This window comes from Crocuta crocuta, unplaced genomic scaffold (genome assembly GCF_008692635.1).
Source record: "Crocuta crocuta isolate KB4526 unplaced genomic scaffold, BGI_CrCroc_1.0 scaffold96, whole genome shotgun sequence".
Lineage (NCBI taxonomy): Eukaryota > Metazoa > Chordata > Mammalia > Carnivora > Hyaenidae > Crocuta > Crocuta crocuta.
Genome location: NW_027531522.1, coordinates 742,717 through 767,941, shown reverse-complemented (window position 1 = coordinate 767,941; position 25,225 = coordinate 742,717). Strand labels below are relative to the sequence as shown.

Below are 25,225 nucleotides of genomic sequence, written 5' to 3'. Positions count from 1 at the left end.
AGCAGGGCTGGGGTAAGCCCTCTGAGTGTCATATTTCCTATGGGTTTAGATGCAGAGAACTCAGAGGTGCTAGGGTGTCTGTGCTTCATTATGTCCTATATCAGGAAGGATTATAAAATAATAATAATTGGCACTTACTGAGTGTTTGTTATGTGCCAGGTGGACTCCTGAGCACCTTATACAGTTGATCTAGTTAATGCATTTATTAGATACACAGAAGAGTATGTCCCCTCACACTTAACCTGGTGCTGACACAGTATGTGAAGAGTTTCTATGTACACAGTAGTCCTCGGCAGTATGGTAAGTTCACCTTCCTCCATTTGTCTCCAACCCTGGCAGAGGGGCAGCATGTCCAAGGTCACTTAGCTGGGAAGTGAAGAACCAGGGCTTGGACTCAGAAGAGAGCTCCTAGTGTTTACTGGTTAAACATGGTCCTTTGTCCCCTTTTCCCCAATTTTTAAATTGTGGTAAAATACACTAAAATTTGCCATCCTAACCATTTTTAAGTAGGCAGTTCAGTGATAATGGAGTACCTTCATTTTGTTGTGCACCCATCACCACGCTCCGTCTTCAAAACTCTTTTCACCTTGCAGAACTGAAACTCTACATTCATGAAACCTAAACCTCCCATCCCACCCCTCTCCCCACCCCCGGCAACCACCTTTCTACTTTCTATCACTATGAATTTGACCACTCTAGGTACCTGACTCTTTTTTGTCTTTTTTGTGATTGGCTGATTTCACTTAGCATAGTCTTCAAGGATGATCCATGTTGTAGCAAATGTCAGCATTTCCTTCCTTCCTAGGGCTGAATATTAACATTTCATTGTATATATGTACCACTTGGTGTGCCTCCACATTTTAGCTATTGTGAATAATGCTGTTATGGCTATGGGTATGCAAATGTCTCTTTGAGCCTTGCTTTTAATTCTTTTGGGTATATAGTCTGAAGTGGAATTGACAGATAATACGGTAATTGTATTTTTAATTTTTTGAGGAACTGACATACTGTTTTCCGTAGTGGCTGCACTATTTGATTACTTTTACCAACAGTGTACAAGCATTCCAATTTCCACATCCTTGTCAACACTTGCTGTTTTTGGGTTTGTTTGTTTTTGAGGAATAGAGAGAGACAGAGCATGAGTGAATGGAGAAGGGGAGAGAGAGAGGGAGACACAGAATCTGAAGCAGGCTCCAGGCTCTGAGCTGTCCACACAGAGCCCAACGCAGAGCTTGAACTCATGAGCTCTGAGATCATGACCTGAGCCAAAATCAGACACTCACTGAATCACCCAAGTGCGCTTTTTTTTTTTAATAATAGCCATACTAATGGGTGTGAGTCGGTATCTTATTGTGGTTTTGATTTGCATTTCTCTAATGATTAGTGATGTCAAACACCTTTTCATGGGCTTATTAGCTTTTTGTACATCTTTTTTGGAGCAATATCTATCCAAGTTCTTGCCCATTTTAAAAAATAATTTCACTTGTTTATGTTCACTTTTTTGAAGATATATTTTCCCAGTCTTATTGAAGTATAAATGACAAATAAAAATTGTATATATTTAATGCATACAGTATGATGATTTGCGAAATATATACATATACTGTAAAATGATTACAATCAAGCTAATTAACATATCTACCACCTCACACACTTACCATTTGTGTAGGGGGCGAGGGTGTAGTGACAATTCGTAAGATCTACTCTCTTAACAAACTCTATACAAAATAACTTAAGTCCTCATGCTGTACATTAGATCCTAGAACTTACTCATCTTATAACTGAAAGTTTGTACTCTTTGGGCAACATTTCCTCCATTTCTCCCACCCAGTAGCCCCTGGCAATCACCATTCTACTCTCTGCTTCTATGGGTTTGATGTTTTTCAATTCTATACTTATAAATGAAATCATGTATTTGTCTTTCTGTATCTGGCTTATTTCTCTTACCATAATATCTGCCAGGTTCGCCCATGTTGTCATAAATTTCCTTCTTTTTATGCTGAATAATATTCCATTGTGTGTGTGTGTGTGTATCACATTTCTTTATCCATTCCTTCACTAATTAACTCTCAGATTGTTTCCTAATCTTGCTTATTGTAAATAATGCTGCAGTGAAGACGGGAATGCAGACATCTCTGTACAATACTGACTTCATTTCCTTTGGATATTTACCAAGGAGTGGGATTCATGAATCATACAGTAGTTCTATTTTTAGTTTTTAGGGAACCCCTAAACTGTTTTTCATAGTGGTTGCACCAGTTTACCTTCTCACCAACAGTGTACAAAGGTTCTCTTTTCTTCACACCTGTATCAATATTTGTTATTTCACATCTTTTTGATAATAGCCATCCTCATAGGTATGCGGTGGTAGCTCTGTGGTTTTGCTTTGCATTTCTCTGATGGTTAGTGATGTAGAACACTTTTTCATATGCCTATTTGTCATTTGTATGTCTTCTTTGAAAAAATATATGTTCAGGTCTTTTGCCCAGTTTTAAATAAGTTTATTTCGGTTTTGCTATTGAGTTGTAGGAGTTCTTTGTATAATTCAGAGCCTAATCCTTCATCAGATATATGGTGTACAAATGTTTTTTCCCATTCCATAAATTGCCTTTTCATTTTGTTGATTTTTTATTTTGCTATGCAGAAGGTTTTTGTTTGTTTATTTTATTTTAGAGAAAGAGTGGGGGAGGGGGCAGAAGGAGAGAGAGAAAGAAAGAGAGAGAGGGAGAGAGAGAGAGAGAGAGAATCTTAAGCAGACTCCACACAAGCGAGGAGTCTGACAAGGGGCTTGATCCTACAACCCTGGGCTCATGACCTATGCCAAAATCAAGAGTTGGATGCTCAACTTACGGAGCCACCCAGTTGCTCCATCTGTGCAGAAGGTTTTTAGTTTCATGTAGTCCTATTTGTTGATTTTTGCTTTTTTTACCTTTGCTTTTGGTGTCAAATCCAAAAAGTTATAGCCAAGACTGATGTCAAGGAGCCTTCTGTTTATGTTTTCTTCTAGGATATTTATGGTTTCGGGTTTTATGATCAAGTCACTAATCTAGTTTGTGTTAATTTTGTGCATGGTGTAAGACAGTGATTCAGTTTCATTTTTTGCATGTGGCTGTCTAGTTTTCCCAGCACAATTTACTGAAGGGCCTATCTTTTCCACATTGTGTTTTTTGAAACTTTTGTCAAAGATTATTTGATTGTACATGCATGGGTTTATTTCTAGGCTCTTTGTTCTGTTTCATTGATCTATGTGTCTATTTTTATGCCAGAACCATACTGTTTTGATTACAGTATCTTTGCAATACAGTTTGAAACCAGAAAGTGTGATGCCTCCAGATTTGTTCTTCTCTCTCAAGATTGTTTTCGCTACTTGGATTCTTCTGTGGTTCCATATAAATTTTAGGATAGTTTTTTCTATTTCTGTGAAAAATGCCATTTGAATTTTGATAGGGATTGCATTGAATATGTAGAGGATTTTAGGTAGTATGGACATTTTAACAGTATTAATTCTTGCAATCCATGAACACAGTATATCTTTCCATTTATTTGTGTCTTCTTTCATCAGTACCATATAATTTTTAGTATACAGATCTTTTATCTCCTTGGTTAAATTTATTTCTAAATATTTGATTCTTTTTCATGCTTCTGTAAATGGGATTTTTTTATGTTAATTTCGTATCCTGCATCTTTATTAAATTTGTTAGTTCTAACTGAGTTTTGGTAGAGTCATTAGGGCTCTCTGTGTATAAGATCATGTCCTCTGCAACAGAGGACATGATTTCCAATTTGAATGCCTTTTTTTTTTTTTTTTTTATCTTTTTCTTGCCTAATTGCCCTGGCTAAGACTTCTGGTAAATAGAAGTGGTAAAGGTGGACACTCTTGCCTTCTTCCTGATCTTGGAGGAAAATATTTCAGCTTCTAATCATTGTGTACAATGGGATTATCATAAATGGCCTTCATTATGTTGAGGTGGGTTCCCTCTAACCCCCGTTTATTGAGTTTTTATCATGAAAAGATGTTGAATTTTGTCAAACACTTTTTCTGTCTCTATTGAGATAACCATATGATTCTAATCCTTCATTATGTTTATGTGGTGTATCAAATTGATTGATTTGCAGATGTTGAACCATCCTTGCATCCCAGGGATAAATCCCTCTTGATTATTGTGTACGATCCTTTTAATGTATTGTTGAATTTGTTTTGCTAGTATTTTGTGAGAGTCTTCGCATCTATGTTCATCAGAGATATTGGCCTATAATTTTGTTTTCTTGTAGTGTCCTTATCTGGCTTTGGTATGAGGGTAATGCTGGTCTCATAAAATGAGTTTGGAAATGTTTCTTCCTCTTCAATTTTTTAGAAGAGTTTGGGAAGGATTGCCATTAATCCTTTAAATGTTTAGTAGAATTTACCTATAAAGACATCTGGACCTGGGCTTTTCTTTGTTGGAAATTGTTTATTATTGCTTTTATCTCTTTACTCATTATTGGTCTCCTCAGAAATTCTAGTTCTTCATGATTCAGTCTGAGTATGTTGTATGTTTCTTGGAATTTCTTCACTTTTCCTACATTATCCAATTTGTTGACATAGTATTTTTTAGAGTAATCTCCTATGATATTTTGCATTTATGTGGTATGAGTTGTAATATTTCCTTTTTCCTTTCTATTTTTATTTATTTGAATTCTCCCTTTTTTTTCTTGGTTAGTCTAGCTAAAGGTTTGTCAATTTCTTTTCTTTTCTGTCAAAAGCCAGAGTTTTGTTGATCTTTTCTATTGTTTTCTAGTCTCCATTTATTTNGGCTTCAGATCTTTTCTGTGTGATGTATGGGCGCAAGTGCAAGTACGGAGCTCCTTACTTCTCCGCCATCTTGCCCCCTCCACAACTTAGTTTTTCCATTTATTTCTGTTCTAGTCTTCGTTGTTTCTTTCCTTCTCCGAACTTTAGGTTTGTCTGTTCTTCCTTTTCTAGTCCCTTGAGTTATAAAGTTAGATATTTTGAGATATTGATTTTTTCATAATACAGCCATTTATCACTATTAACTTCTCTCTGAGAACTGATTTACTGTATCTCATAAGTTTTGTTATGATGTATTTTCATTTTTATTTGTCTAAAGATACTTTCTGATTTCTTTTTTATCTCCTCAATCTATTGGTTGTTCAGCAGTGTGGTTTTCATTTCCAAATATTTATGATTTTTCCAATTTTCCTCTTGTTAATTGATTCCTAGTTTCATACCACTGTGGTTGGAAAAGATACTTGATATGATTTCAATCTTCTTAAACTTGCTAATATTGGTTTTGTGGTCTAGCATAGGATCTATTCTGGAGAATGTCCATGTGCACTTGAGAAGAATGTGTATCTGCTGCTATTGGATAGAATGTCATACATGTGTCTCTTAGGTCCAATTGGTCATGTTTGATTGGGTTGTTTTGGTTTTGAAGGATTGCTTTATATATTTTGGATGTTAGTCCTTTATCAAGTTTTGCAAAAACTTGGAAATATTTTCTTTCTTCCATTCTGTGGGACGCTTTTTATTGTGTTGACAGTATCTTTTAATGCACAAGAGTTTTTAANTTGCCTCTCTCCCTTTCCCCCACCATTTCCCCCCTTCTTCTCCCCCTTGGTCCTAAGAGTTTTTAACTTTTAATGAGGTCCAGTTTATCTATTTTTCCTTCTTTTGCTTATGCCTTTGTATCATATCCATGAAAATATGCATTACCAAATCCAGTCTCATGAAGCTTTTACCCTATATTTTCTCCTAAGAGTTTTATAATTTTAGATTTTATATACAGACCTCTGATCCATTCGGGGTAAATTTTTGTATATGGTGTTAGGTAGTGGATAACCCCTTCTTTTAAAAAAGAAAAAAAAAAGTATAAGATTCTTTTCTTATTCCAGAACAGCACATATTCATTGTAGGAAAAGCAGGAAAATAGACGGACCTAGACATAATCTCATAATACTCTGGTGTACATAGTTCCAAACATATTATGTATATTTAAATATAAAATGTACTGATTAGCTATTTGTCTTTTGCATTATAAAATACAATGAACAACTTTCATATCATTTTTAAATGTTTATTTATTATTTATTTTTAAGAGAGAGAGAGAAGGAGGGGCAGAGACAGAGAGAGACAGATTCCCAAGCAGGCTCAGTACTGTCAACACAGAGGCTGAAGTGGGGCTCCAACTCACAAGCCATGAGATCATGACCTGAACCGAAATCAAGAGTTGGATGCCTAACTGACTGAGCCACCGAGCACCCCTCCGATATCATTTTTAATTACTATTTAATAATCTATTGTTTGGAATTTATATTACTTAACAAATCTGTTGTTATACATTTAGGCTACTTTAAATTTTTACTATATAAAGAATTGCTAATGTAAATATCAGTGAGGTTAAATATTTGCATACAAACATATTATTTTCTTAGGAAAAATTCCTAAAAATAGACCTTCTGAGCCCCGGACTTTGTCTGCACTGAGAGTTAAGATACTTGCTGGAATGTTGCCCTTCAGAAAATAACCAGCCAATTTATACTCTCCCCAAGCAGTGTACAGGGCTGACTACTCACCATATTCTTACTAATCCTAGGAACTAAAACCTTAAGTAACCTGTGTCAGTTTGACAAATGGAAACTTTTTAAAATTATTTATATTTTTATTTGCATTTTTGATAATTAGCAAAGTTGAGCATTTTACCTTTTTCAGCCATTCATTAGTGAAAAAAGAACACAAAGCACTTTTTGTGTATATGTTGTAAATATTTTCCAAAATGTATCATTTGCTTTTTAATTTTATTTATGGTATTTGTAAAAATATATCATTTTTAGGTAGTCAGAGCTATCATCAATTATCCATTTTCTACCACTGGTGTCTCTCCCTCATTTTGAGTACATGTTAATATTTATCTTTTTTCCTAGAACCTTTTTATTATTATTTTAATAATTTAAAATTTAATAGCTCTAACTGAAATTTATTTTGATATATGATATCTGAGAGATATATAATTATTTTTTTATCCACTTAGTTTTTGCCAGATGTTGTCCCAACACCATGGGAGATCAAAAAAAATCTTCCTAGTCTTATTTTTGTTCCACTGATTTGCCTATTTGGCTCAATTGCCATACTTTTTAATCACTATAGTGTTATAATATGTTCTACACTCTAGTAAAGAAAAATGTATCCCCTGCCCTTTTTCTAAAATTAAATATTCTGAATATTGTTTTCATCCACTTGTACTTTAGAATTATTTTCTCAGATTCTCATTCCCTTAAAACTCCTGGGTGGAGCTAGTTGTAATTGTGTTGAGATCAATTCTATGTATTTGCAGTGTTGAGTTTTCTCGTCAAAGAACATGTGTCTCTCCATTTATTCAAATCTTTTTTGCATCCTTAGGTAAAGATCTGAATTTTTCTTCTTATACGTTTTTTCAGTTTACTCATTTATAGGTTCAGAAAGTAATTATTATTTTACCCCTCTCTCCCACTCTTTGTATTCTTGCAACAGATCATACTAGTCTCCATGTTAATCTGTAACTTCTTCTATATTATATTTTAAAACATACTCAGAATTTTTGTAGCTATATCGTAAGATATACTGATAAGCTTTTCTGAACTACCTTTGACAGATTTTGCTTTTAGTATTAGCTACCTTCTAGAAATGATCCAACAGCTCCCCACTGTCTTCTCTGTGAGCATTTAGAGGGCACTACCTGCCCATAGTAGAATTGTTCAAATTCACTATTAAAACATCTGGGCCTGTCATTTTAGGTGATGGTTTTTGGCAACTTTTTTCCCACTTATTTCTTGGTTATTGGGTTTTTTCAAATGTTCTACATACTCTGTAATCATTTATTTTAACTTACATTTTAGTAGGGAAAAATTATCTATTTACTCAAAAATTTTAAGATTAGCATAAAGCTCTACATTGAATTTCTTAATAATACTAAAATATCTTTTTCCATAACCTCTTTTCTTATTTCAAATGTTATATTTTCTCTCTTTTTTTTTTTTTATGGGGAGCCTGGGTGGTTCAGTCAGTTAAACGTCCGACTTCAGCTCAGGTCATGATCTCATGGTTCATGGGTTTGAGCCCCGCGTCGGGCTCTGTGCTGACAGCTAGCTCAGAGCCTGGAGCCTGCTTCGGATTCTGTGTCTCCCTCTCTCTCTGCCCCTCCCCTGCTCATGCTGTCTCTCTGTCTCCCTCTCTCATAAATAAATAAAAACATTTTTAAAAATTTAAAAAATTAAAAATAAAATAAAATACTTCTTTATTTATTTTGAGGTATGGGGGAGGGACAGAGAGAGAACCCCAAGCAGACTCTATGCTGTCAACATAGATCCCAACATGGGGCTCAATCCCACAAATGGTAAGATCATGACCTGAGCTAAAGACAAGAGCTGGACACTTAGCTGACTGAGCCACCCAGGTGCCCCTACATGTTTTCTTTTTACTGAACTAATCAGATACTTCTATATTCACTGATCTTTTCAGTGTATCAGCTTTTGAATTTATTAATCCAGTCTACTTTCTAAAGTTTCTAATTCATTGAAAAATTCATTTATTCCCTCTGCCTACATTGTTTATATTTTCTTAGCTTCTTGGATTAAATATTTAGTTTGGTTATTTTTATTCTCTGTTATTTAATTTCAAAAGCATGTCAGGCTATCAGTTTTCCTTTGAGAATGATTTAGGATGCTTTTTATATTTTTATATGTAGTATTCCCATGTCATTAATTTTTAATGTTCTGTAATTGTAGTTTTTATTTCATCCTTGATTCAAAAGTTATTTGGAATAGACAAGTATGTTTTCTTACGTGGTGAATTGTACTTCTTATCATAATCCTCTCCTTTTCTCTACCAGTGTGTTCAGGGAAGAAGAGTGGCAGTTTTGGGGAGCTGAGGCAGTGTTGAGAGATGGCTGGCATACCTTCTTGCCCACAGACACTTTCCCTTGTTACACACTTCTCTCTGCGCTCTCAGTCTGACACCCAATGGCAGGAATTGGGAGGCTTCATATGAAAACAAAAGTAGCTCCTTTTCATATCATGTTTGGGGTCCTTAATTGCACATCACTTGAATTTTTTTTTTTTGGCATAGTGAGTGTGTGTGTGTGTGTTGTGTGTCTGTGAAGTATATGCCTTTGGAGAAGGTAAATTTTTTTTTAGTTATTAAAATTAGATACAAAAATCAGCAAAAATATCCTGCTCCCATAACCTGGCCATAATGCTCAGTGATCTCATTGTGCACAGTGGGAAACAAATCTTAAAAGGAAAATATGATTATCTGTTAAAGATAAAGTTCTTTTTCCAAATCAAACTACATATTAAAGGAACCAAAGAAGGGGCGCCTGGGTGGCTTAGTCGGTTAAGCGTCCGACTTTTGCTTAGGTCATGATCTCGCAGTTCGTGGGTTCGAGCCCCACGTCGGGCTCTGTGCTGACCGCCAGCTCAGAGCCTGGAGCCTATTTCAGTCTGTGACTCCCTCTCTCTCTGACCCTCCCCTGCTCACACTGTCTCTCTCTCTCTCTCTCTCCTAGAAATAAATAAAAATATTTAAAAAAAAAAAAAAGGAACCAAAGAAGTTCACTGTTTCTAATAATGGTAAAATTTTTGGCAGAGGGTTTGGTTTTGTAATACAAGTACTGTTTTGGCTTTTTCTTTTAAGTTTATTTATTTGAGAGAAAGCAAACATGTGGGAGGGAGAGGCAGAGTGAGAGAATCCCAAGCAGGCTCCACACTGTCAGCACAGAGCCTGATGTGGGGCTTAAACTCTTGAACCATGAGAACATGACCTGAGCTAAAGTCCAGAGTTGGATGTTTTAAACCAAGTGAACCATCCAGGCATCCCTGATCTGTTTGACTTTTGTTTGCTGGTCTATCTTATGGGCCTGTCCTAGGGTAGCTTACCCACAGGCAGCAGCCATGTGGAGACACATAGAACTGTTTTCCCCAGGGGATCACTCTGGTGAGTTTCACTGCTGCCCCACAATTGCGGCAACCATTGTTTCTCCAGGCAGTCCATGGGATTTTCAAGTCACCACAGAGTCCGGGCAATTTGAAAATGTGCTTGGGTCGATGAGCTCCTTTTACCATCCCTGTATCACAGTCTATACTGAAGAAATAGTTTTGCTTAGCACTGACTAGGTAAAAAAACAAAAATGAGGGGTGCCTAGGTGGCTCAGTCAATTAAGCATCTGACTTTGGCCCAGGTCATGATCTCAGTGTTCCTAAGTTTGAGCCCCGCGTAGGGCTCTGTGCTGACAGCTCAGAGCCTGGAGCCTATTTCAGGCTCTCTGCCCCTCTCTGTCTCTGCCCCTCCCCTGCTTACGTTCTGTATCTCACAAAAATGAATAAACATTTAAAAATGTTTAAAGACAAAAAAAAAAAAGAAAACCTAACTGATTTTGATTAATCCTATAGCATTTGGATGCTATGCATGAAAGGAAAATATCATCAGAGATGATGGAACAGTATATATTAGTAGGAGGTGATAGGTTTTTACTTTACTAAACACTGCAAATAGCAAATAGAATTGGAATCAGGGAACTACTCACTTTGAGGGGCTTCCAAAAAACCATAGTATTAATATGACATACATTATAGTTCTAGAACTCAGCTTTCAGAGAGGCAGATATTTTGTTTGAAGCCCATAAAAGCTTTGGAAGGCATCTGTTGTATGATGCTAAGAACCTAGCTTCCGAAGTTAGACAGCTTGAGGTTTGCAGTCTGCCTGCCGCTAACTGTGTGGCATCCTACAAGTCACACACTCCTAGAATTGCTGCTAGTGATAACGAGACTATCTCATATGTATTGAGTTTTATACTCAGTGCTTTATAGTGTCTTATATTTATTATCCCATTTAATCCTCATGTAAACCTTGTGATGGAGGTACTACTATCATTTTATGAATGAGTAAAGGGAGAAATTAATTCTTCAAGTACACACGATTAGCATAGGATCTGGGGCAAGACGCTGGCCGTTTTGTCTCTGCCAAATTTTAGCCACATTCACCTGCCTCTCTGAGCCTCAGTCTCCTTGCCTGCAAGGGAAGAACAATAACTCTCTTATAGGGTTGGCATGAGGCTCAGAGGTCGTGCAATAAGGCACACTGCAGTGACTGCTTCTGAAGCTAGCAATTCATCATCGCTGCCAGTAGTATTGCTATTAGCAATGATTGTAATATTAATCAGTTTCTAACAGGAAGGATTCACACACCCTTTCTTCTTTGTACACATATCTCTGTGAGCAGAGCCAAGCTCTACTCACTTAAGAAAAGCTGGTAGAATTACTATAGTTTCATTGGGGCCAATGAGCAGGGTCACCAATGACTCAAGCACCTGATTTGTGACCATTTGGATGCCTGCCTAGAGGTATCAACTCTCTAGTAACATGCTCCTTTCAGGAAGATAGCTTTTTCTCCTTCAGATGGGAAGATAGCCATGAATCTGGGTCCAAAATCCACACAAGGTATAATCTGTGTCTTTAGCTTCTTCCCACAAAGACAAGATTTTCCTGCTGGCGACTCAAGCTGCTACTGTGGGGTTTTTCCCAGGAAACTTTGTCAAGTTATATGAACTTACAGCATTACAGGACTGTTGCAAAATCAGAAATCTCCATGCAAAGCAGCCATATCCAAAGCAAAAGTCTGGTTCAACAGTCTGCACTTGAATGGCAGTCCTTTCTTAAACGCTAACAACTAACAGAGAGCAGCAATACAAAGCATCAGTCACTACTTAATGGTGCACTTAATGGCTGGGAGGTGTAAACATTAAAGATACACCTTTTTGCTACAGAGCTACATTTATTTATTTATTTATTTATTTATTTATTTATTTATTTATTTATTTAAATTTTTGTTTATTTTTGAGAGAGAGACAGAGCATGAGCGGGGGAGAGGCAGATAGAGAGGGAGATCCAGAATCCGAAGCAGGCTCCACGCTCCGAGCTGTCAGCACAGAGCCCAACATGGGGCTTGAACTCACAAACTGGGAGATCATGATCTGATCAGAAGTCAGACGCTTAACCGACTAAGCCACCCAGCTGCCTCACTATGGAGTGACTTTTAGGCCAGACGTACAGAATGCAACTGCTACCATCCAAAGCCTCCCTGCACCGAGATAGATGCCTGTCTGGAAGAGCCAGGCCTGGCCAGACAGCTTCTAGTCCTCAAAGGACCATGCTGGTTGTCACCCGGTGTTCTGTCACCCCCCGCACATGGACAGGCAGGGAATGCACAATCCATATCTGGAGCCCCTTCTGCCCCCACCCTACAACCGTGATGGCTCAGAACCATAGGTCATATGAGTGGTACTTGACTAGTATGTCACACAATTATTTTAAAATGCCTATCAGACTAAAATTTCCATTTCTTTATTTTTAAATGTATATTTATTTGTTTTTGAGAAAGAGAGAACATGGCAGAGGGGCAGAGAGAGAGAGAAAGGGAATCCCAAGTAGGCTCCTGCTGTCAGTGCACAGCCTGCTGTAGGACTCTGTCTCATGAACCGTGCGATCATAACCTGCCCCAAAATCAGGGTCTGGCTGAGCCACCCAGGCGCCCCTAAACTTTCTTTCCATTTCTAAAGCAATGTTTCTCAACATGTAGACCCAAGTCAGAAGTATCTGGGGTGCTTGTTAGAAATGCAGTTTTCTGTGCATGTTTGTCTCCTTTACCATGTTGCTATTTGTGTCTTTTGTTAGCACGAAGTCTTGAAGAGTAGAAACTGGTCTGTTTACGCTGGTACTTCAGTACCCCTGACCGTGTTTAGCCCGTAGTAAGTGCTCAATACATATATGTAGAATGAATTAATCCCTGGGCCCTATAATCAACCTCCTGAATTGAAATCCCAAAGAGCAGGGCCACGGAATCTTCCTTTTAAAGACATACAAAGTGATTTTTATGCACACTAAATTGCAAGAACCATTGTTCTAAGGTAATTCAACTAATTCCCAGATAAATAGAAAGATGACAAGTTTTATGTCTAGAGGTCCTCACACCGACTGTCTGGCCAGTCATTAAGGTAAAGTGATGGTATTAATGTCATCCCATCCATGAGTTAAACTTCTGCCTTCTGGTCACCTACCTCCAACAAAGGTTGATCTGCCGGCCACCTTCAGTATGTAAGGCACTAGGGGGGGGTTGGTGGGGGGAGCAGGGGAGGAGCTCTCTGGGTTCCTAAGTAGATAAAAGAGATTATCTTAAGGAAGCACAGAATCTAAGAAAGGCTGGAAACTGCCCTGTCAAGAGCCACACCCATCGATTTCCACTTGAACTTGATTATTTGACAAGCTTGCCTCAAAGCTCCCTGACTGGGAAGTGGAACAGACTATCTGCTCGTTACTGCCTTCCTGGCAGACTTGAAAGACACCTCTGATCCATGAAAGTCAGATATTATCTTCGAGAATTTATCTTATCTTTAAAGACTCCAATCTTTCTAAATAGGCTTGTTCCTATCTGCTTGGCCCTTCTAGGAAGCTTAGTGTTTTATTTCTATTGACAACCAACCTTTTACCACCATTTGATGTTGGACCGTCACTTGGCTTCTCTTGGCCTACTTCCTCCTTTGAAAAATGAGACAATTAGACTAGAAACAGGTCTTCAGCCCCTTCCAATTATAACGTGCCCTAATATGGGACTTCTTGGTGGCACGTTACTGCCTCCTGCTTAATAAAACTATCCAGATGTGATTAGACGAGCGAATAGCAGCTGTCAAACTAGTCTACCCAAAACTCTCCAAAAGCAGAGGTGACTGGCATGTGGAAGACTCCATAAAATTCAGGATTTGCAACAGTTTCTGAGAATTGTCTCTCAGAGTCCATGTTTACCTACAAAAATACTATGGCAATTTTAATGGGCTGAAAATCTTACGCAAAGGATGAGTATAATACCCGAATCTCTTCTGAAATCTGCACATTGTGTTTATCTCGGTGCTGCATAGCTTGATCTAGGAGAGACTGAAAATCACTGCTTTGCGGGATGCCCCGGGGCCAGGCTGCGAAGCCTACAGAGAAATGTGGGTGGTGAGCTCCTCTTCCCAGCACCACACCTGCCTCTCTGTTCCCTCTGTACCTCCTACAGAAGCCCCCTCTCACAGAAGTTCCCCAGGGGTGGGCTGCTCTCAACTGGAATCATACTCTCAGCACCAAATGTATGTTTATTCTCCTTTGTTCCAAGCCGGCCTGACTGACCACTGGTAACCTGTCCATTCCCATTCCCAGATAATTGCATTTTGACTGCCTTCCTTTGGAAAACAGCTTCACATAAATCAGTGGTTCTTAATGTTTTCAGGCCTTATGTCTATTTTAAATAGAAAACTATATTGTGACATCGGCTATTTTGTGACATCTCTTTTATGAGCCTGAAATGAAAATCACAGAAAATACAGCTTACCTACTTACTATATAATGCCCAAATTATTTTTATAAAATGGTAGTTAGAAAAGTAACTTTCCAGCTGAGCCTGGGTGGCTCAGTCAGTTAAGCATCTGACTTCAGCTCAGGTCATGATCTTGCAATTTGTGGGTTTGAGCCCCACATCGGGCTCTGTGCTTATGGCTCAGAGCCTGGAGCCCGCTTCGGATTCTGTGTCTCCCCTCTCTCTCTGCCCCTCCTCCATTTGCATTCTGTCTTTCTCTCTCAAAAATAAATAAACGTTAAAAATTTTTAAAGAAAAGTAACATTTCTCAAACAGGTGTTAGAAAAGTAACTTCTAATAAAATAATATATTTCAATAAGTAAAGCTTAGAAGATGTAATAAAGTAGCTCAATGTTTGCTCTATACCTAAAGTCACAGGGACAGCCACGAACAGATTATTGAACTAGCGACAAATACCAAACCCTGCTAACAGCTCCCTAAATGCCAGTAGCATCTACCAACCATTTATTGTGATAACCTCCTGCCCATAATTTATTTTTCCAAATTTCCTTTTAAAACCCTAGATCGATGATAATGATTTGAGAAGTTTATCCAGTTTAGCAATCTCAAGAGAGCTATTTTGGTTTAAAGAATATTTTACTGCCTCTGGCAACTACTCTGTCCTTTCCCTATTTTTTCCCCGAAGACTTGGGATATGAATGTCACAGTGCAAAACGATCTCATCAATACAAATTAACATTTTATGGAATGCTTCCCACATGGCAAGCACTTTCAAAATAATTTTGTCTGTATTAATTTATTTAAACCTCAAAACTCCATAAGTAATACTGTTATCACTATGTTCCAAGGATAATCATAATAGGCACAGAGAAATTAAGCAACTTGACTAAGATTATACATCTAGCTACATCCGGCTTCTTATAGAAATCAACTCCTTTGATCATTATAATAATGGGGTTTTTTTTTAATGTTTATTTTTTTTTTTTTTGAGAGAGAGAGAGCCTTGGAGGGGCAGAGAGAGAGAGGGTGAGAGAAATCCCAACCAGGCTCCACACTGTCAGTACAGAGCCTGATGTGGGGTTTGAACTCACAAACTGTGAGATCATGACCTGAGCCAAAACTAAGAGTCTGGAGACTCAACCGACTAAGCTACCCAGGAGCCTCCTATAATGATGAAGTTTTATAGTTAGCAAAGCACCATCTGTGTTTTTATTTTAGGAAAGAAACATTTCAGGGACGAAGGATGTTTCTCCAGAACTCACGTATCTATATGTTTGAAATTTGAGCCCATGTTTTCTTGGCCTGTTTTATGCTTTGAGCACATAATTAGGTAGCTTTTTTTACTTAATATTTTCATTCAGTTGTTTCAGAATGGATTTTTTCTTCTTGGCATGTCATCTAGATGTGAAATTGCAGCTCCATTCATTCAAAGACTGGGAATGCAAATCTTTTTTCTTCACTCTCTTTTCATTGCCAACTGTCTTGCTCTGAAGCAGGCTTGTTTCAGCCGAGTTAAGAAGATGGCCTAAAAAGCACATTCTGTGCAGAGTGAAGGGACATGTGGTCAGGACTCTCCTAAATGTCTCAGAAATCACAGTCCTGCATCATTCCGGGAGGAACTGCGTTTCTGCCTGGAAACAGCCACTGAGTTGTATTAACTGATCATTCTTATCAACAGTTTAGGGTTGAACCTTTTATCCTAATGTGGCTGCTTATAAGGACAACAAAGTAAAGTATTGAAGCAAACTTTTAATGTATTTATTTTTCCTTTCAGAGGGAAAATGATCCCATCTGATCTTGAAAGAAGAATCCTTGAAGCCAAACAGAAAGTAAGTTTTTGTAGGGAGTTAACAAACCAAGGATACATATTTCTATTTCCATCCAGTGGAGAACACACTTTGGCTTGGTCTTAAAGTGGACCCAATTCTCAACTTCCAAGCCTTACTGAAAATGGGGGGTTTTGCATCTAGTCATTGTTTATTTCTCTGAGTTTTAGACTCTGCTTTGGAAAGGTCTAACTTGTTCATTAAATAGTATACCCTGTAGTAATATACACGGTGATGCTGTAAGAACTTCTAAAACATTTGTCTTTCTCTGTGCTGAAGGCTGGCATTAAGCAGACATACATTTGAAAGATCATTTTCACAGGTGGAAAACATCACAATATTAATGCAGCATGAGTTACTGCTGCATGGTTATTTGAAAGGGGCCAATTTTTTCTGCCTACGAATATGGCTATAATTGGCTCTCTAAGCATCTTAACTTTTAGGAAAAAGTTTAGAAGTCTTAGAAGGAGCAAGTTCTGGAGACCTAGAAAGTCTGGAGCTCTAGGGGCTCTTGGGCAAATCAGTCAGTTGGGCGTCTGACTTCAGCTCAGGTCACGATCTCACTGTTTGTGAGTTCAAGCCCTGTGTTGGGCTCTGGGCTGACTGCTCAGAGCCTGGAGCCTGCTTCGGGTTCTGTCTCTGGCTCTCTCTAACCCTTCCCCGCTCATGCTCTGTGTCTCTCTCAAAAATAAAATAAGAGCATTAAAAAAATTAACAAAAAGAAGAAAGAAAGTCTGGAGCTCTAGAAACTCATTTACATCTCTGGATAGTTTGCAAATCAGAGAGCTTGTTTGTAGAATTCCCTTAGTGTGACTTTTTTTTTTTTTTTTTTTGAGAGAGAGAGAGAGCAGGGGAGGGGCAGAGGAAGATGGAAAGAGAGAATCTTAAGCAGGTTCCATGCTCAGCACAGGGCCCCACATGGGGCTCAATCCCACAACTCTGGGATCATGACCTGAGCCAAAATCAAGAGCTGGATGCCCAACTGACCGAGCCACCCAGGTGCCCCTAAATGTAACTTTTAGTGGATATGACCTACAGTTCCTAGTTCAACAGAACATTTTATTATTATCAACTCAGGGGAAATGATTCCTTCATATGCCTTTTTATTTCCCACACAGTGGCATTAGGAGGTTCCCCTTGTTTCTGAGGTAGAACTACTGCTGGCAGCACAAACCACAAGATTAAACCTTTGCTGCCACCTAAAGACTGACTCTGTAACATCCTGTCCACACCCTTGCTATGTTCACCCTGTGGGAGACATTCTACCCTCTTCTGGCAATTTTCACTTAGCCAGGGCCAGAGAACTACACAGGTGGATAAGAGCCGTGGCTTATTACGTAGTCCCACATGAACCCTTCCCCCTAAGATACCAAATAAATTATCTGAGGATTTTCTAACTGGGAATAATGGGCCAGTCAGATTTCCTTCTCTTTGTTCTTTTCTGCTCACTCTAAAGGACTGTTACAGAAAAGGAAGACTAGAAAGTGGGCAAAGTGGGGTGGGGGGAAGAAATCTACCTGGAATATATAAATGGCTTGTGGGCAGCACAACACTTCCTCACGCTTCTTCACCTCTGGGTCCAGTGCAGCCTCTTCTGAGAACCAGAGCATCTGTTCTCCTGAGGTTGATTGGAGGGTCCAACAGAATGGCCTGGAGAGCTCAGATCCTAGAGTGTGAACATACTTCCAGGCTCCAAGGGGTCGGTGATCCTTCTAATGCTTCCAAAACTGCAGATGTGTTTGACAGGGGAGAATTTCTACTGTTTTTATCAGCTTTTCGAAAAAATTCTCGAAGCCCTACTTGACCTTATTTGGGGGCTTTCTCGTTTGCGTAGGGATTTGTTCCTTTCCTTGTGAGCGCCACAGCTGGGACCACTGTGTACGGAGCATTTGACCCCCTCTTGGCAGTCGCTGACATTTGCAAAAAGTACAAGATCTGGATGCATGTGGATGTGAGTATCCCATAGGAGCTGCCACTAAAATGTCCTTGCATGCTTCTTCATCTGGGGCTTATGGAATGAAATCTGTCGTTTCTCTAGTTTTGTTTTTTTTTTTTTCCTTTGGGAGCTTATTTTCAGAATAGAGATATTTACGATTTCAAGATGCAGAGAGCAGTATCACACGACTCAGATAGGACACAAAGGCGACTAGAGGAAGTTGGAGGCTGATGATGCCTTAACCTTCCCAACATGATAATATTCTCATTTCTATGATCAGTACCCAGACTGAGCACTTAGCTCTCTATCCATTGGCCCATAACATCCATGGGGGAATGTAGCCTACGTGCATACGTACACAGCCACACACATGCAGATTGCGCTTCCTTCCCTGTGAGAATGATCAGAAAGGCCTAAAGGAGTTACATTACATAGGAAACCCAGAGGATAAAAAACTCAAACTCAAGTCAAGTATTTGTGTATTCGGAGAGGAAAGCAGACTTGACAGCTTACTAGGACATATGGGCTGCCACATTTCCAATTTCTTAGCTGGGTCAGCTAGGCAGATACATTGTATTTGAAATGTTTTGACTCCAGACCGGGTCACACTAAAATGAAGATGTGCCCACCAAAACATTGTCAAATGAAAAAATGTCAGGTTTTACAAGGACAAATGGAAAAGATTTAAACTTAATCCATGTAAATCAGAGTCTGGCTCAGAGATTCAGCTGTTACCTGCAAAATGTTTGTTACTAATCCATTATTACTAACTAAGGCTGAACCTAGTAAATTTCCATCATCCCAGTGTTATCCTACGTGGCTTCTTTTCCTTCCCTGATTCACAGTGAGTTGTTCCTTAGGCTACCAATGACCCCATCCATTTTAGAAATGAAGACACTAAGAAAAGATTGAGTAATTTCAGTAGCATCATGACCTGGGTCTCAGAACTGGAGAGCCTGTTAAACCTTGCTAGCTGATTCAGGAAAAGGATTAACCTGACAGCATTAAAAATAATAATGTCTGTGTGTCCTGAGCCAGCAGTTGCTGTGGTCTCCCCTCCAGGATTTCTACTCAAAATAGAGCTGAGATCTTTTAACCAATTGTATTGCTTTCTTTGAAACATATCATGTTTAGCACTTACTCGTATTACCTTACATGTTTATACTTTTATAATTAGATTAGAAAAAATCTTAAAATAGGACACGTTTAGAAAATTGGATAATTTTTCAAAGTTGTAAAAGAACTGAAATTATAGCAAACTAAAAAAAAAGAAGCAATTATACCCTAACAAGTGGGGTTTTCTTCCTTAAAATTATCCCAGGATTATTTTTACCCACAAAGAATGTCAACATTTTCCAATGAATCTCCATCTCGACATCTTATTTTTAAAGGAGATCGCTACATCAGTACATGAATCCAAACCTTCAAACTTGAGTACAGACTTTTAAAAGATATATTCCTATCGCTCAGTGAATTGACTGGTACAAATTCTTCCTGCTTCTTTCTTTCTTTCTTTTTTGGACAGAGAAATTATCTTATCCAAAAGTACACATTAATAAAATAGGATTGGGAAGCTGCTTATTTCCTCTGGAGTCATCCAGACTTGTCAAAGGAGTTTTCCTTACAACTCAGAAGCAGCTTAATGGGTCCCTGGCCCATCCTCTGTAATGCCAACTGGGGAACAGTAGGGTTTCTCGTTCGGAGATCATGAGTTTCATTAGCACTAGGAGTGGTGGTGACGGGGAAAGGATCTTTTTCTTATGCAGACAGAAGAAATGTGCCCCCATTTTGGCTCCTTCCACTTGTATAAATGTAGGCTGGAACCTGAAACCTTAGAACAGCCCCCAATTTAAACTTTGAAAGTCTAGTGCCAGAAGAAGGTAGCCAACCCCCTAAACTGCCTGGGGTTGAAGAGATCACTTTCACCCCTCGAGACTCTCACTGTTCTGGAAGACACCAAACTGTAGACATCTAGGCAATGACAACCCGCTACCTTTTTCCTTGTATGATCTTCCTTTTGCAGGCAGCTTGGGGTGGGGGATTACTGATGTCCCGGAAACACAAGTGGAAACTGAGCGGCGTGGAGAGGTACGCCCGTTTTTTCTCGTTAACAACGTAAAGCATGAAAGCTAAATATAAACAAGTTACATACAAGCTCTAAGAACTCTTGGAACACAGGTGAGCCCGTTCTGTGCAGTGCTTGTGTGCCTCGCCTGGGTGGTCATAGACACATGAGCATCATGTGTAAACAACAAAAAGCAGCCAAATCCCTTATCAAGTGGCCCAAGCGGAATGTTTCTTCAACAGACATTCCTAACTGCAATCCGCAGTTGGCCAGGAGACTCAGGAATGACCTTCCTAGAATCTCTGAACCAACTACCAAAGTTGTTTAAAACCTATTAGCAGGTCATAGTGTTCCAGGGAGAGGGTCTATAGCCTTCATGCTCCATAAAAGGGTAATATCCACCACTTTAAGGAAACCAATAAGTACCTTTGCACCTTATAATTTATCAGTGTTGCAAGCATGCGTCTAGCGTTTAATACAGCCTGTTGAAAGCAAGATAGTGTGATAACATCATCTAATGGTTTCGTTCCCATGATAATTTTTTTAACATAGTTCTGATTGACCTAGCAAAGCACCTTTTATTTTTCACCCAGAGACTAAGCAGTAGGTGGTTGAGAAAAGCAAAGGAAATAATATTTGATTAGCATAAGACATATTCAGGTCTGAAGAGAAAAGAAAAAAATTATAGAATGCAAAAGCAGCCCCAGGCTTTGCTGACCATGCACAAAGGGAGCTCAGTGTCCCCAGTTCCGTTACGCAATGGCAGGTCAACAGCAGTGGTGAGCTGTGACACTCCAGGCGGCTGGAGAGCCTGAGTTCATCCAAGGCCAAGTGCCGACCACGCCCCACCAGGTAGCCAGGTGCTGCCCAGGAAGAGCTTCCCGCCAGCTCTGCCCCTGGACGTGTTGGCACAACCCCTGTTCCGGGATGAGGGGAGAGGCCAGTGGGGCGTGGGAGCATCTGTCATCCCTGGTTGTGCAGGCAGCCCAGAATGAACGCGCAAGGCATGCTCTGCGATACCCAGGCCGGCTCACACATAGAGAACCTGCAAGTTAGAAAGACAGGGCGGGAGTTACCGAGGCAGAGTCAGGGGCATGCTGCCTGGTTCATGGAAGACTCAAGTCAGAGCAGCTGAGGCGCATGTCAGCAGGATAGCTGTCCCTGAGTCTGCTGGCTGGGGTCAGCACCTGCCATGTAGGACCGCCCACGCTCTGATCGCCGGGACCCATTTCGGTAATGGAGGCTGAAGGCAGGCATAACCCCCTCACAGAGGGAGCCAGTCTTGGCCTCTGCCTCTGGCCCTCAGGCNGGAAAGAAAACAAGGAAGAGAAAAAAAAAAAAAAAAAAAAAAAAAAAAAGAAAAGAAAAAGAACAGCTTGGAAGGTGCCTGCTCAGATGATCAGAACAAGAACTAAATTCTCGTGCTTTCAAGACAGGTGACCTGCACACAGTACTTTTCTCTTCTTTGAGTTTCTTTCTGGCTGGCACAAAAAGTAAGCATCTATTATTGTCCCTTTAATACACCTGGGACTCCCAAGTGCTGAGAGTCTTGGAGCGTCCTCTGCCAACAATGACTTAAAAGCTCACTAAATTACCTCCCCTGGGCCTTGGAAAAATAACACCCACACACTTTTGTACTAAAGACTGTTATTTGGGAGCAAAGCTTAGAACATTCACTGTGAAACACAGAGTCTGTTCCAATTGCCATCGTTCTTCAAACTGTATCATAACGAAATCTACTAAGTGGCATAGCCAAATATGAAGTCCCCAAAAATGAGGGACTCCCACCGACCTACCTGAGAGTATCCATCTTGCTGACTTATTAGCAAAAGGCACACTATCTTTGGCAAATAAGGTTGTAGGGCCAGCAGACAGTCCTGGGCATAATGTGTATGGGCTAAAGTTGAAGAAAGAAATTTGTCTCACTTGGGAGTATAGATTTTTTCAAGGAGTCACTCTAAAGTCTAGGACATCCATGGACAGTTCTTGTCCCCAGATCAAGAGGTTCCCCAGCAGTCACAGGCCGCCCCATGATATCCGTATAACAAAATGGCATGTGTAACCAGAGCCTGCCTGGGCTCCCTTGGAGTAGCTACCAAATTCTCAGAAAGCAACCTTCTTCCTTGATAATGGTGTCAAGCTTTCTAGAGATGGTGTTGCTGAGAGGTGTGCCAAGAGCCCTACCACTCCAAAGCACGCTTCTGAGCACTGTGAACTGACTCCTTTAACCCCTCCCAACAGCAGGTGGCTGCTCACCTGTGATAACCCTTTGTGGTGGCCCACTCTCTAGGCTTTCTGGCCCAGCTGAAGGTCCCGAAATGGCTTCTGCTATATTACCGACTATTGCCCTCACTCCTGCGCTGAGAGCTGGGGGGTTAGAAATTTCATTCAGTAGTTACTAAACCTCTACCATATGCAAACCCCAGTGAGAGCACAAAGACCAATATGGTGTGAAGCCTCTTTTTGAAGGGTTTTGAATCTAGTAGGGAAGAGTGACAGTCAATGATGGATTAATATTAAAGGCAGAGGAAGTAAGGCTCAAGAGACAGATGAGCGAGCTGAGTGGCAAGCACGGAGAAAGGAATGATTCCTGCTCAACAGGGTTATTAAAGGAAGGCTTCACGCAGGGGCGGGCATTGGTGCTTCATGAGACAGAAGTGGGAGAAGGACATTCAAGGTGAAGAGCTAGCTAGGACATGGAGGTTTGAAAGAGCCCTTGGAGGAAGTCCAGATAAGTTTGGCTGGAGACTTAGCTGGACTCATGGCAGTGACTAGGAAGCTCACAGAGCATCACAAGTCCTGCCCAGGGAGTCTCAGTGGAGGGCTTGCCTCCTGGGCCACGTCAGGATTAACTGAAATCCCCAAGCTGAGAATCACTGCTGTAGGAGCTCCTATTTTGCATGGAGGGCCTTGTATTTCTCAGGTTGGGGGGATGAAAATGAAAGCCCTGGCTGTGGCAGCCATAGTGGGGGTTTGAAGAGACAAGGCAGATTATCCCACCTGCCCTTTGGAAAGACAGCTCTGGATTCGGGAGGAGGTGGAAGCCATCGAGCTCTTGAGAATGTCCAGATGAGGGTGGTCAGTGGAGGTGAGAGAAGCTTAGGGTGCAAAGCTGGGTGGTAGCAGCAGGGCCGGAGAGGATGGAAGGAACCCAGGGGTGTCACTTCCACAGAATGGAACAAACTATCACAGAGACTTGCTCATCTATGGGACCAAGTGTGATTTTTTTTTTTTAAGTTTTTGGTTCCTTTTTTTTTAACTTTATTTATTTATTTATTTATTTATTTATTTACGTATTTAGAGAGAAAAAGTAGGGGAGAGGCAGAGAGAGAGGGAGAGACAGAATCCCAAGCAGGCCCCGTGCCATCAGCACAGAGCCACATGCAAGGCTTGAACTCACAAACCAGGAGATCATGACCTAACCTGAGATCAAGAGTCAGATGCTTAACTGACTGAGCCACCCAGGCGCCCCAGGACCAAGTGTAATTTAAAGAACAGGGCCTTCTATTTATCTCCCTTGCTTCTGAAACATTGTGTGTGTGGATAGATAGATAGATAGGTCAGTCTAATTACACGAAGAGCATTGTATATTAGAGAATGCTTCAATGTTATTTGTATATGATATTTTCTTTTGCCTTACTTTCCAATACTTTAAGAAATTCTAGAGACTTTTCACCTTGACAGATTTTACAGTCTTGTATAACACATTAAAAAGTATGGGGAACACTTTTTTTTTGTAGGTATCTTTCACCAAGCTGGCATTAGCTGGTTGTACTATATGAAACATCTTCCTCAAAAATTACAACAAAATCTAGCACCAAGGACTACAGAATAAAACACTTTATACAGAGTTTTGTCTTTTTTTTTAGATACAGCTGCAAGAGGTGATATCATGAGAGCAGGAAGAAGAAAATAATACTAAAACATTGAGATTTGAGAGCTGGGTATGTGGGAGGAAGACAGTGTGAAGCACTGAGGCACGGAACAGATGAGAGAGGATAGATCTGGAAGAATGAGGAGGGGGCAAGTTAATGAACTCGTGTGGGGTCTGCTGAGTTTGAGGCACAAATATGGGCACAAGGATATGTCTTAAAACAGCCTTAAGGGATTCAGTTTTCTCTAACTTACAGTAAATCACAGAAGCCCCGTGACTGAGTCTCACAGCAAAACATTTTGAAATGAACCTGAGGTTGTTTTTCATAAATTGCCAACATTTCTCAAATAAACTAAGGGCACATCACTGAATCACTGTGTGCAGCTGTTTGCCATGTTTGAGAGGCAGCCCCGCTGAGATAGAGGCAGGACAGGAGACTCCACGATGGACAGTTGTGGGCCTCAAGCAGCTTCTACTCTAAAAGGACAAGTTGGCCACTGCGTAAAAACAAATGCCTCCCATGAGATAAGTGGAGAACAGCTATTGTCTTTTCCATCAGGTGTCATCATTGACAATGCTGAATTTCATCAGGATTAGGCGTAGGCCTGTAGAAGATTATAGAAGCGGTGTATATGTGCTCGATGTCACCAAGTGTGTAAATGATAGACTTGAAATCAATAGCAAGAGCCAGCCTTATTTAATGCTTACGGTGTATCAGAAGATGAGCCAGGTCTGTTCACTGAGTCAGATGAGATACCCAGGCCAGGAAGCGTTCTCCGACTGGCCAGCTGACACCCACCTTTCGTCAGGCAAATGTATGAGATCTGTCCCAGCTTCTCATTTCTTCCCAAGGTTCTTGCACTTCGAGAGCTGGGAGGAGGGTGAGCCCAAGGCTGTTGTTCCCCCAGAGGAGGGGCAGTAATCTGCCACACTCTGCAGGCAGCCGCCTTGGCTGTCCTCCTTTCCCTCCTCCTGTGAGTCTCCTCATACCAGGGTCACATTCATGATTCTCCTCACCAAGGATCCCTCAGGCTCTCAGAAGACACGCACAGAGGCTCACCTTGCAATGGGAACTCATTCATGGAAGGAACAGCTGCTTCCCTGGAGCTGGGGGAGGAGCCGGTTGGAGCAGACCTGAGGGAGTGAG

General features: G+C 40.3%; 1 protein-coding gene across 1 annotated transcript in view; it reads left to right on the top strand.

Moving 5' to 3' along the window:
- Positions 1 to 25,225, top strand: part of GAD2 (glutamate decarboxylase 2) — a 78,603-nt gene that overhangs the window by 32,947 nt on the left and 20,431 nt on the right. The window contains exons 9-11 of the mRNA XM_077772438.1: positions 16,152 to 16,206; positions 18,038 to 18,154; positions 20,163 to 20,227. Of these exons, the coding sequence (XP_077628564.1) occupies positions 16,152 to 16,206; positions 18,038 to 18,154; positions 20,163 to 20,227 (237 nt within the window). The remainder of the gene's footprint in view (positions 1 to 16,151; positions 16,207 to 18,037; positions 18,155 to 20,162; positions 20,228 to 25,225) is intronic.